At 46.7% G+C, this 13,410-nt stretch overlaps 1 protein-coding gene across 1 annotated transcript; it reads left to right on the top strand.

Moving 5' to 3' along the window:
- Positions 1–5,214: 5,214 nt before the first annotated feature.
- C1QTNF8 (C1q and TNF related 8) lies at positions 5,215–8,926 on the top strand. Its single transcript, XM_075565183.1, has 2 exons — positions 5,215–5,437; positions 7,229–8,926. The coding sequence occupies exons 1-2, from the start codon at positions 5,218–5,220 to the stop codon at positions 7,774–7,776; spliced, it is 768 nt and encodes a 255-aa protein (XP_075421298.1). The 5' UTR covers positions 5,215–5,217; the 3' UTR covers positions 7,777–8,926.
- Positions 8,927–13,410: the final 4,484 nt, after the last annotated feature.

Below are 13,410 nucleotides of genomic sequence, written 5' to 3'. Positions count from 1 at the left end.
TAGATTATAATGAGATGTATCACATTCTGCGTCTCTGCCCCAGCTTGCACTTGGGGAGAGTCAGTAGGAAGAGTTGGGGGGAGTTACATGGCGCACAGATTATAATGAGATGTATCACATTCTGCGTCTCTGCCCCAGCTTGCACCTTGGGGAGAGTCAGTAGGAGGAGTTGGGGGGAGTTACATGGCGCACAGATTATAATGAGATGTATCACATTATGCGTCTCTGCCCCAGTTTGCACCTTGGGGAGAGTCAGTAGGAGGAGTTGGGGGAGTTACATGGTGCACAGATTATAATGAGATGTATCACATTCTGCGTCTCTGCCCCAGCTTGCACCTTGGGGAGAGTCAGTAGGAGGATGTGGTGGGGGAGGGGGGGGAGTACATGGTGTACAGATTATAATGAGATGTATCACATTCTGCATCCTCTGCAACATACTTTTTGCATTTTATTTGTCAAAAAGAAACCTCCATATCTGAAGCTGCGTATGTCTAGCATCAGACATAGGAAACTGTTTTTAATGCCGCAGCCTGTGCTCAGGAAACAGAGCGGTGCGTCTACACACTTTTCCTCTACATTGATACCTAGACCCCGTTAAGTCACATCGGTTACTAGATGATATAGCCCTTAGCAGTGGGATAACTAGTAAATGGATTACTTTGCAGTATATATGGGTCCCCCTCTAGCACTGAATGGCAAAAATGTGCCTCCACCACACTACATTATTTTATATTATTTTTTTTAATTAGAAATGGGACTTCTTTAATTTCTCCCAAACACCAGTTCATCCCAGTACCCCCAATTATAACTCCATCAGGGCTCTGCAGAATGTTGCATGTTCCTGTAACTACGGTGGTTTACGGGTCCCCATTTTTTGGCACTTAAAAAGAATTCCCTCGCATTTGCAACCCCAAGTTCAGCAAGGCACAGTTGGGCTTGTCAGTGCATCGCTGGCGCCTCCAACAAGGGCAGAGAAAATATGTATGTTTCAGATCACGTCCCCTCGTTACACATTCACCACCGGGAGAAACAGTGCAGCTGCAAAGAGGAACACGCTGTTTATTATGCTATTTCTTCTACAATAATAAAAGGCAGCAGGTGCACGAAGTGCTGGGGTTTGGATGCTCCAAACATTTCATCCTCTGCCTTTATCAGAGACCCGGGATCTGCTTGTGATGTTAACTTTCAACCCAGTGGATGCTTCCTTCCCACAATTCCAGGCGTCTGCTAAGAAACACAATTTTATTCCCAGGGCTGGAATGATGTTAATGCCTTACAGCGTGATACAGAGAAAGCGCAGGGAGGGATAGGTGAAGGCCTTGCAGTTATGCTGTTTTCAAAAGACGTGAATAAAAGCAAACCTGGATAACAGAGTGAATCTTCAATGGTAAACTATTTGAGAATGTAGGTGCTTGAACTTGCATAGAGTGCTCCTGTCCCGGGGTCCATACTAAAAATGGGCGCATTCACCCAAATCCATTTCCCGGATTTATCGCTGATGTCCTCCCTGCCCCCCCCCCCCCCCTCTGAGCTGTGACAGGCGGGGTACCGCAGCTGTGAAGGGGGGAGGGGGATCGGAGCTGTGTAGGGGGGGGGGAGGGTAACGGAGCTGTGAAGGGGGGGCGGATGTGTGAACGGTGGGGGGGGGGGGGGCGCAGCTGCGAACAGGGGCGGGGAACAGAGCTGTGAACGGGGGGGATGGAGTTGTGAATGGGAGGGGACCGGAGCTGTGAAGGGAGGGGTTGGGGCCCGCATGTGCAGGGGGGGGAGGGGGGGGAGACCGGATTGTTGTGAACGGGGGAGAAAGAGAGAGGGGGTAGAGAGGGGAAGGGGGAGAGAGAGTGGTGAATGGGGTGAGAGAGAGAGGGGGGGCAGTGGAGAGAAACAGGGGGAGCGGAGACAGAGGGGGGAGCGGAGACAGAGGGGGAGCGGGAAAATGACATCCCAGGAAACGCCGGGTATATCAGCTAGTATAATATACAATACATGCCGAATCCTTTGGGAGCTGTTTGGGTCTCATCATTTTTAGAGAGAGAACGCTACAGAGATTGCACAGGAATATAGAGAGATGTGAGCGCTACAGAGAAGCCAGCTCTATATACAGTGACTGCAAAGTATCCTTCGCTCCTTCTACTCTACGTGACTTGCACATTCCTCGCCAGCTTCCTTCCTGGGGTTTGCTGCTATAGAATCAGTTCTGTAATTGACCAGAGGTGCTGAGCAGAGAAGCCCTCAGCCTCCCTGCATGGAAACTCAAATGAAAATAACTTATTTACATTTGAGTTTGCTTAGCCCCCCGGCTCGGACGGATTTACGAGAGCTCAAATTCCCTTCTGAAAAGAAGAAAAAAATATCCACAATGGAGAATTTAACAAACAAGATGTTCAGGGCAGTGTATGAAAGCGATGTCTTCCAAACATCATGGAGCCTCTGCAGACCAACAACTACTTAACCCTTACAGAGCCAAAGAAACCTGCAGCACACTGCACAGTGGCCTAAAACATACGATGAGAAGTGGGGTAATGGAAGTTAATGCATTATTAGCCTGTAATAATCAGATTTTCATCTTATTGACTTCAGTGGAGTCAGAGTTTTGCCTTGTGCCCAAAGTCTCATCAGCTTTTCAGAGAAAAATATGTATAGGTGTGTTCATACAGAGGCCCGTGCCCCCAGGATCTGTCATTAACGGCTATTGTTTTCCCTGAGGGGAGCAATCCAAGACAACACATTTTAGAGATACTTAGCTCCGAAGTAGGCGCCAGTAGCCGCGCTGGCTCCGCAAGTAGGGCTTTCAAGTTTGAAGCTCCCGCGTCATATGGGGCCAATAGGAAGCCACACCGATGATGCCACGGCTTCCTATTGGCCAGCAGGGTGGGAAATATGTGAAGACCAGACATATTGTCAACCCTGTTAGCCGAAGAGGGCGGCTACCGGCACCTAATTTGCAGGCAAGTATCTCCGGAAGCAGGGGGTCCCTGGAGCTTAAATTAACAGGGTTCATATCCGGAGACCTCCTGATTCAAATAATATATATCTATCTACTATATATTTTTGAAAGCATTGTATGTATGTATGTATGTTTCACTGTGTTCCCTGTCCCTAGCGGCAATCTCATTGGTCCCTTGGCCCGCCCGCCCCCGCACACCTCTCATTGGCCTCACACACTCACACCACCCCCTTGGCCCGCCCCCCACACCTCTCATTGGCCTGAGGCGGAGTGACGGGCCAAAGGTCCAAAAAAAAAAAAAAAAACACACACACACTCTCTCTCTCTATCTGTCCGTCCCCCCCCCCCCCATCACGTGCGCCGCCCTGCACCTGCTCCGGACGGAGGGGAAGCGCGGCCCTCCTACCCCAGCCGCTCCCTTACCTACCCGGCGCTCCCTCCCCCTCAGGTAAGTCACTGCGCATCCCTCCTCAGCTTATGGCGCCAGTAACTCTCCTATTTCAGGCGCGCAGCCTCGTGCCTCAGGCCCACCCGCGCAGCCTCGCGCCTCAGGCCCACACAGGCCCACACAGGGTGCTTCCTGCCGCCGCCTGCACGAGCATCACTCAGCCGGACGGCACATCGGGGGACCAAGCGGGCGCCAAGGGGCACTCCCCTTTCCCCCCCCCACTTCTCCTCCCCCCCCCACTCCCCCTTCCCCCCCTACTCCCCTTTCCCCTCCCCACTCCCCTTTCCCCCCCCACTCCCCTTTCCCCCCCACTCCCTACTCCCCTTTCCCCCCCCACTCCCCTTTCCCCCCCCCACTCCCCTTTCCCCCCCCACTCCCCTGTCCCCCCCCACTCCCCTTTCCCCCCCCCACTCTCCTTTCCCCTCCCCCCCACTCCCCTTTCCCCCCCACTCCCCTTTCCCCCCCACTCCCCTTTCCCCCCCACTCCCCTTCCCCCCCACTCCCCTTCCCCCCCCCACTCCCCTTCCCCCCCCACTCCCCTTCCACTCCCCCCCCCACTTCCCCTTCCACTCCCCTTTCACTCTCCCTCCTCCCTCCTCCCTCCTCCCCTTTCCCTCCCACCCCTACCCCCTTTCCCCCTTTACCCCCTCCCACCCTTATCCCCCCTCCCACCCCTTCCCACCACCCTTCGCCTTCCTGCCTCCCCGCCTCTGCTTTCGCGCCCACCCGCCTCTGCCTTTCACCCGCCCTTACTCCGCCCGCCTCTGCCTTTCACCCACCGCGTCACAGCCGCTGCATGCACTCAACAGACACCCGCCACACTTGACACATACCTGCCGCCACACACACCTGCTGCCTCCCGCCCCTATGCACCGACATCACTGACCCACCGCCTCACACCCTAGCAGGACCCCACTCACAGACAGCACTCACAAACCACGCGCCACCACCCTAGCAGGACACACGCCTCATATTTTTACATCTGTTATGTCACCAAAATATACATTGTACTGTGGTGTGTTTATAATAAACCATTTTTAACAACATCGTATTACATTTTCTTCCATCTTTCTTTTCAATATTATTATCCAACCTTTACAACAAATAGTCATGTATTGTTCCACGATTTATAAATAATACTACCTATTACGCATTTACATCCTGAGCAACGCCGGGTCTCTCAGCTAGTATATATATAATTCTCAAAAAAATCCGCCCCCTTGGATTGCTGCTTTAATGCATATCCATTAAACTAATTACATGCAATAACAACAAATAACATAACTTGTGTTCAATATTCTAAAGTTAGCGTTACTCTCTTCCAGGCCCATGGAGAGAGCGAGAGAGATTGTTTATGCTAATTCAGATATGCATAGTATATATTCAAGTCATTAAAATTAGCATATTTCCCAGGTATTTCCAGGTGTGTTCAGTTTTGTTCACGGGTATCTCTTCATGTGTTATTTAAAGGTTTAGGTCACTCGGGACATTAAAAAAAAAATAGGTCTCCTCTCTCATAAGGGAAGACACCTCTTTGGCATCTCATTAGCTCTAAAAGCTGTAGTAGTTAACGAAATGCCCTTTCCAGATGAAAACAGCACGTAACACTGTTATTTAGCTTTCAAGATAAACGTTGACACTTAAAAAGACGTTAACGTAGGTTAGCACCATGTTAACTCAATACAGACCTCTGTGGATCTGGTCTTTGGATACCTCTATCATTCACTTTTTGTATGTTCTTTGAGTGTAATTTATTGCAGAGCTCTATTGTAAAACATCATTTGACTTTGTATTGTTTTCTGTTCGTCCCAGAAGATTTGTGATGGATCTCCCAGTATTCATCCTGTTCCTCTCCTTTGTCCCTGCTGCTTCTCTACCGCCAAGAACTCTCCTATGGCAGGAGGCCCCAAATCCTTCTTGCATCCGGTGCTGTGGAGGCTCAGAGAAGCCAATCTACACCCCACCAAAGAACATGGTGAAGGAATGCATCTTCTATTCACTGCCAAGAGTCCAACCACGCATTGACATGACAATACTCAAAGGTAAGCCAAGCTCAATGACCTTACACATCACAGTGGTCAACGTACGATGTTATTTATTTACAAACACAAACCACTACTTCATTTTCAAAGAAAGTGGGGGGGGGGGGTTGTTCCAAGGAAAAAGAGAGATTCTTCCTGTATTATAATTATGGGGCTTTATCCAATTGTTTTAAAATAGTGGCATCTGTTGTTATTAACTAATTAAGGGCTAGTTCAGCAGATAGGGGGTAGACTAAAATTAGACTTGACTGTGACCAGTCTCCCTTCCTTAGACAGTGACAAATGGCAAAATGGTTAAGACCGTGACAAGAGGTAGGGACATTTGGACCGGGAAAACCTATGACCAGGGAGGCGCGAGCTTCCCCCCCTCTCCTAGTATTATTTACATGTAACGTACCAATAACGAGAGGACACAGTCTGGAGGTATAATGGCCGTGGCTTTGTTTATCAATAAGAAACATAATCATAACTGAGATAGCGTCCCCTTAAACCCCTTACTGTCCTTCTTGTAACACTTAGACTTGGGGTGCTGGCCCCCGCACCCGGCGCAGGTATGCTGGAAATGACAGTTGAGGAATCTGCATTTTGACTCATTAAATCCCCAGCATATGCCCGACTGTTTACCGACTGCGTGACCGTTGCAAGCCAGGAGCAAGAGGCCGGACCTCCCTCCTGGCTGCCGGCTTTATGCCTAAAACCCCTTTCACGCCCGCTCTTTCGGCCAATCCGGTTCGGGGAGACCGAGCCCCCCGGTTATCTGCTGTGCCGCCCATTCAGGCTAGCCAGCTTTCATAATCACTGACTCTTCACAATTATGCAGACTTTGTGTTTATAAATTGGGTCGTGACATTTATCACAACATTTCCATTATGCAAAGTTCACCTGCCTTGTGATATTTCCATAACTTGTGGATTAGAAAGATAAAGCAAACACAAGGCGCCCCGATTGTAAAAGATATGTAATAAACAAATGTATAAAGTAACTTACACATTGAGGAGCTGATGTCCAAAGCATCTAATGTGATCCAATCTCCCAGTAACGCCAGTTCGTAGGTGTCTGTGAAGATTGGATCACGTTAGATGCTTTGGACATCAGCTCCTCAATGTGTAAGTTACTATATACATTTGTTTAATTGTTTATTACATATCTTTTACAATCGGTGCGCCTTGTGTTTTCTTTCTCTTTAATATTGGTTCCTCTGTGGATTCTTTCCCCGGTGGATATCGGTGGAGGAGGGGGATACCTCCACTCACAAGTGCTGCAAGATAGTGAGTGGACCATCTTCAAGGTCACCTTGGAAGCAAGAGCGCTGATCAAAGATTGCACTTGTGGATTAGAAAGTCTGATTGGCTAAGACAGATGTTATGAACACACCCACTAAAATGTAACGCCTATCTTTAGAATATTCCATTCACCAGCATTTCTTGGAGGAGGTCAGCTTCCATTTAATGTCTAACTCGTACATTTTCTCTTTCATTTATGCTCCTTACTGTATATTGAGGAATCTTGTGCCGGAGACCCTAACAGTAGTTGAGGTTCCTCATTTCAAGAAACTTTTTTCAATGTTAAAACTTTGGGGCAAAGATTTTTTTGTAAACCACATTTTAGATCAGTTTATACATGATTTATGTTTTAACACAGACAGAGGGAAGGGCATATTTTATTACTGTTATTAAAGTTAAAAAGTAGTGAAACTTTATACCCATAATTCCATCCCACTTTGACCACTGTTGCCTAAATCGGAAAGAGACTCTACCCTTTTAACTTATGCATGAAAAAATATTGTTAAAGGTGCCACAGGTGAGATGGGCGAGAATGGACTTCCAGGACTCTCAGGAAAAGAGGGTGGGACAGGACCACAGGGACACCCAGGGATGAAAGGTCAGAAGGGTCAAACGGGTCCACCAGGGAATTCCTGCAAGCACCATTATGCCGCGTTCTCTGTGGCCCGTCACAAATCGCTTCACAGCACTGAGTATTTCCAGACGGTCATATTCGACACGGAATTCGTGAACCTTTACGAACACTTTAACATGTTCTCAGGTACTTTTTTCTGCTATGTTCCCGGGACTTACTTCTTCAACCTGAATGTCCACACATGGAACCTGAAAGAGACCTATCTGCACATCATGAAGAATGACCGGGAGATGGCCATCCTGTATTCACAGCCCAGTGACCGCAGCATCATGCAGAGTCAGAGCCTGATGCTTGACCTGCAGGAGAAAGACGAGGTGTGGGTGAGGATGTTCAAGAGAGAAAGGGATAATGCCATCTATAATGATCAATCCGATATCTACGTCATCTTCAATGGCTACCTGGTCAGACCAGCAGTTGAATAATGATTTATTTGCCAAATTAAAACTCTGACCCTTTCTAGCATTAAATGGAACCTGAGACAGTGATATGCATATCCCTGTGTACTGCCAGAAGGTCTTTGCCAAACATTGATGGCCCCTCTTTAGAAACACGGGAACAAGAAACATTGAGGGTATTTCACTTCCGTTAGACTCACGCGTATGTGTGATGTCACCATGTGGTGAGCAGGACATTCCCTTCCACAGCCAACATGTCTCCCCATTCATCGTCCTCTTGGTCCTCTGGCAGAGAGAGACATGTACAGCTAGGATCATATCATCAACCGGTATTGCCAAATGGACCAAGGGTTAAGGAAACAGTTGGCTAATAACCTGTCCACATGCCTGGAGCACCCGATGAAAATAAAAGGTTTAGAGACTCTGTTATATTCTGTAATCTCATGCTTGGCAAAGTGCTATGTCAACTCTTCCTGGCCATTAAACTGAAGAGCAAGATGCATTTTCTCTCATGCTAGATAAATCTTGGCCGTTAGAGGTTGGGCTTTCTTGGTTGAGTGTTGCTCATTCACAACTCTTTACTTGCTTCTAATTGATTTCCATCAATAGGAATCTAAACAGGAACCTGGCCTGATAAGTGCAATTACAGCTACTTTCAGCCTCAGATCCCTGTGCTGCTGGGTAAACGGGTTTCACATGTCAGCCTTACTTCTCTATATATCACCCTTTTCACATCTGCTCCTGATATGTTTCCACACATTCCCAATGGCATCTAAAAGAACAAAGATACTCCTGACCCTGTTGCTTCTGCAAATCGTGAAAAGAAAACATCTCTTCAACTTCCGTCTGTCCTTCCACGAGGTGAGAAAAATGACTCATATTGTAAATATAGTGTTAAATAATCCATGCCACAAAGGCTCATAGGTCATTGATATGAGATTCTACAGCCCCTGCTTCAGCACAGGGACTGATTGAGCCACCTGTGCTGAAGCAGGGATAACCTGAAACCGACCTGTTGGTAGCCCTTGAGGACTGAAGTTGACCACCCCTGTATTAGACTTACCAAATATATAGAGATACAATCGTGCTCAAAACTATTATTTGCAGGAAATAGTTTGCTATAGTGAAGAGGCCCGGGTTTTATGTACAGTGCTAACATCTTTCAGATGATTTTCAGGTGCTATTTCAGATCCTTTTTGTGCATTTTACCTCTCAATAAACCATTGTAGGTTCTGTACAGTGACTTCTCGTTCTTTTTTTTTATACTGTATACACATCATACGTTGAGTTGTTGTAGTAGGCAGCACTAATGTGCAACTCTGCAAAGAACACTCGGTGATACAGCTGCATTTACATTGAGAAAACAAAGACGGTACAGTATGAATAGATTCAGCAAGGAACATTCAATGCATGGAACATGTGGAGCCAGTCCAGAAGTCTGCATCTTTTCCAATATACCTTGATGTTTTTAGGAAGCAGATATTGACGTGTGTTAGGCTAAACAACCACATTCATTGATCCAATTAGTAAACATGAAGATGAGATCTAGTCTCCATCAATATTTTATCCAAGGGGCCAATCCACTCCATTTGTTTTGGATGATGAATCAGTGGGTGTGCTGCTCTAGTGTTAACACTACAGGCTGGTAGGGGGACAACATTGATTTGGCTGGAAAGGGTCAGATAACAATACAATGTGTTGCAGTACCCACTGGTGACAAGAGGGTTAAATACACAACCACCTCTGCTTGGCTAATTAGTGGCCCCATGACCTCCGGCGACAAGAGAGATTGTCAACTCTTTGTTGCTTGTGAACCAGGGTGTAGTAATGGATCAGCTCTGGGGGTTCAGGTAAACTAGAAAAATGAGGTTCATTTTGGGGGAGCTTGCTGCTTTAAAGTTCATCTCTCCACAGGTCACCAGCCCGACCCCAAGCACCTTTCAAAGTTGGACAAAGTCAGTCTGGAAACAATGTGGCAGGTAGAAAGAATAAGATGTTTCTTTAATTCCAGCCTGTCCTGAAGGGAAAGCCAATAAACAATGAGGTTGAGGCCAGCAAAGGGTTCTGGGAAAGGAAACAGCATCTGCTACAGTAGCAACGATTTGTAAAACTAGAATTGTTCTGCAAGTCAGTCGATTGTGATCTTTTCCTGGAAAGTTTTTCAGGCGGAGCTTGTAATTGGATACATATCAGGTGTGTTCAGCACAGAGTTTATTTTGGGTGGGATTTAAGTTTTGAAGGGGCGGTCCTCCTAACAAACAAAAATATATAGTTTTGTGGGAAACATAGACACAACACAGTGACACCATTAAGACAAAGAAGCTAAAGAGAGTCGGACTCCTCCCATGTTTATTCAAAATATTTGGGTCTGATTTTTTTTAATGCACTTTCTTAACATTTACAGTAAATAAAAACCCCACGTGTGTGAGCACATTCACATGTCTCAGACAGGTCTGCAACCCTGCCCTTCCCCGTTATCTCTTAGCATACAATGCTTCCACTGCAACCAGGGATTCTGGGTAATGACATGCAAATGAGCACAGTGTGTCACTCTTTACTTATCCATTTTAACATGGAACCCTATAAGCTTATGCCTGCCGCATTACACAGCTTTTCAGCGCACTCTTCGTTTAAGGAGTGCAGAGCCAGTAACCCTGCTCACAGACAGTTGTTTGGACCTTTTGGATCTCATCAGTGCGAGGTTGGTTGCTGGCTATGCGATGTGAAGCTGATACTTGGGTATACCCAGAAAAGGGTATTTTTATTTATTGCGCTGTACACCATGGTGCAGGGTTTATGTGCATTTTTTTAACCCACCAGAATATTTTTTTTAATGTCTGGTTAACATCTATAGAAATATAGGTACTCAACTCTTGAATTCAAATTCGGGGTTTAAAGGGGAGTGCAGCTATTGCCTCCAGAATCACTGATGTAGATTCTAGAGATGTCCCGGACTGGGCATTACTGGCCTTGGTTGTGGAGTTACAAGTCTGGTTTTTGGTGACTGAAGTTCGCTGTTAATTGTGCTGCTTTGTTTTTTTTGTTTTTTTAATTCTGATTTGTTTACCACGACACTGAACTAAATAAAGGTTTCCAGCCTGTGACCCTGCCGCTCGGACCTGCCGCTCGTCTCTGCCTCCCACCAGCCGCGGAACGCTTCTTATCTCAGCCCACGCACCCTCCGCTGAATAACAAGAATATGATGTAAACAGATCATTTGCAAATTATTGTGGGTGAATAAGCAGCCAATTAATGAGTCTGGTCAGGGCCTGACCTCTTCATACACGCCGGTTCTGTACAGATCCCCGCGCGTCAAAGACCCCCAGAAACAGCACTTATCTTATTTATTTGAAAGATATTTTGCCATGTAAAGGTACATACGATACAAGAAGGACCTGGGATAAACTCTGCTCTTCAGAAACGTATTTGGGGGGGGGAAATCTGAGTAAAATCTGGAAATTTCTCACGTGTGAAGGGCGGCACCATGCCTGCCAGTCAGTGTGTCCAGCAAACAGGGGGTTAATAGATTTCCTCAATGCGTCTGCAATATATATGCATGTCTTTATTTGTAGAGCCATCCATGTAGTAACACACGTGGCAATATAATATGAGACAATGGGACTAAGCGCTACATACATCAACGTAAACATTCGGAGAAGGAATCCCTGCCCTGAAGAGCTTACAGTCTTAAGTGGGAAGTAGGGAGGAAAAATATAGATGCGCTATATATATGACCAAATAATATTTGGGGTCTGGGAAAAGACTGTATAAGAGAATTAAAAGGTTCAAAATGCTCTTAGTTGCACTGTGCATAATCATGGATTCAGAGCTGAGATGAGATAGAAGCGCTTTCTTCTCCAGATCTTCCCCAAGGGAACCCTGCTTAGGCCGCGTCCATGGTCGGCGAGACCACGCCAACAAGTGCGCGCGTGGCGCGATCACATGCCTTCAGGCAATGATCGCGACCATTGACCGCGCGTGCGCCAGCGTCATGGGGCACGCGGTCCTCAAAGAATCAGATTCGTTTGATTCCACGGCGCGACGGCCAGGTCACGCAAGCAGTTTGCCCGATGAGGGCGAACCAGCTTTGTGATGTTATGGTCATACCTCCCCTCCCCCCACCCCCACACGGCTCCCTGTCGCGTCTACCCGGGCCACAGATCGCTGCAGCGAAAACGCGGGTGACATCACTCGCACGGTCGCGAGCGTGCGGTCACCAAGGACCCAGCCTTATTGTCTGAGAGCTCCTATCAGGAAGCTACGAGGCAATGACTTGCATTGGGATGAAGGAACTATTAACATGCAGGGAATAAGAAGATGATAGTTTCTTGACTCATTACATTAGAGTCAGCCTAATACTAGGGTTGAGTTGCCCAGGATGAGAGCAGGGAGATAAGGGCAGGGGGGTGTTTTGAACCAAGGGATGAAATGATGTAAAATATGAAACTTGTCATTCTATTTAGCAAAGCTGTTAAGGGTCTAGAGATCAGGAGATTGTGCCGGACATTCATGGAATAGCCCCATGTCCTGATGAGTGAGACTACTGTACATTAAAGTCTATGGGGCTCAGAATGAGTGACCCCTGCCATGCCTGCAGTAAGTAAATTACCCTGTATAGATTTGTTCTTCACTAGAACTCTCTGGGGGGTGTTCCCACTCACGGGGTTGTTTTTCCCAGGTGTGTGGGACTGTTATTGTTCTGTATTTTTATTTTCATTCATTACTGGTTCCTTTACTGTATACAGTTCTAATCAGTGTTCGACAAACCTAGACATTTGCACGCCCCGGGCGAGTGGATTTAACATCGTGGCGATCTCCTATTGGCCCAAGCAGCACACGTGTGGTACTAGGTGGCGAGTAGATTTTTTTGTTCGGCGAATAGATTTTTTGGTGATTTGTTGACCACTGGTTATAATGTATATGTAATTGTTATATTTATTGTATTAGACATTATTTTATAGTAATCTGTGGTGCACTTTCCGTGCACTTTGTTTCATGCCTGAAGTAAGGACCACTCAGAGAAGCCTATTGAAGAGACTGATATAGGACTTTTCCGACGTGTCCTATAGCCATACTTGTTTTTCTCTGTGTTTCTCTGCATAGCTATTAGTTAAATTATTGTGACTTTATCTGTAGCTGCTGCAGTGTAATTGTTTCATTAGCTGCTGTATATATAATATTTTCCTCCTATGTGAACGCAGATGCAGTACATAATGTTCCGGTGAGTTTAGACTCTTTGTACCCACATCAGACCCTGTTTACAGAACATGGTGCCTGGTTCAGCATGGTTTTTTTTTTTAACCATAATGATTAAAGTAATACGTGGACTGGGGGCTAACCTGAGGCCAGAGTGGGCTTTAAACCCACAACTGCTTGGCTGATTACAATTCATTACCTAGAAATGTATATCTGCAGCCAGCAGTCCCATTCGCTTAAGAAAACTATAACCAGGGCCACAGACAGATTTCCAAGGGCCCAGGACTACAGTTCTCACCGGGCCCACACCCCCCCAAAAACTTCCCACCCCCCATGCAAAAACTTCCAACCACCAAATACATGCAGAAAAATCCCCACCACCGCAAATATATACAACCTCTGCCACCCTCCCCCCCAAATACATACAAAATACCCACCTACCCAATACATACAACCTCCACATAC

The sequence above is a fragment of the Ascaphus truei genome, chromosome 11 (assembly GCF_040206685.1).
Source record: "Ascaphus truei isolate aAscTru1 chromosome 11, aAscTru1.hap1, whole genome shotgun sequence".
Classification (NCBI taxonomy): domain Eukaryota; kingdom Metazoa; phylum Chordata; class Amphibia; order Anura; family Ascaphidae; genus Ascaphus; species Ascaphus truei.
The sequence above is the reverse complement of the archived record's forward strand: the minus strand, read 5'-3'. Positions and strand labels throughout refer to the sequence as shown.

Bases quoted from the DNA above. Each gene is read 5' to 3' on its own strand.
- C1QTNF8 (XM_075565183.1), top strand. From the start codon at position 5,218: ATGGATCTCCCAGTATTCATCCTGTTCCTCTCCTTTGTCCCTGCTGCT. The intron at 5,438-7,228 runs GTAAGCCAAGCT...ATATTGTTAAAG, and splicing joins TGACATGACAATACTCAAAG to GTGCCACAGGTGAGATGGGC.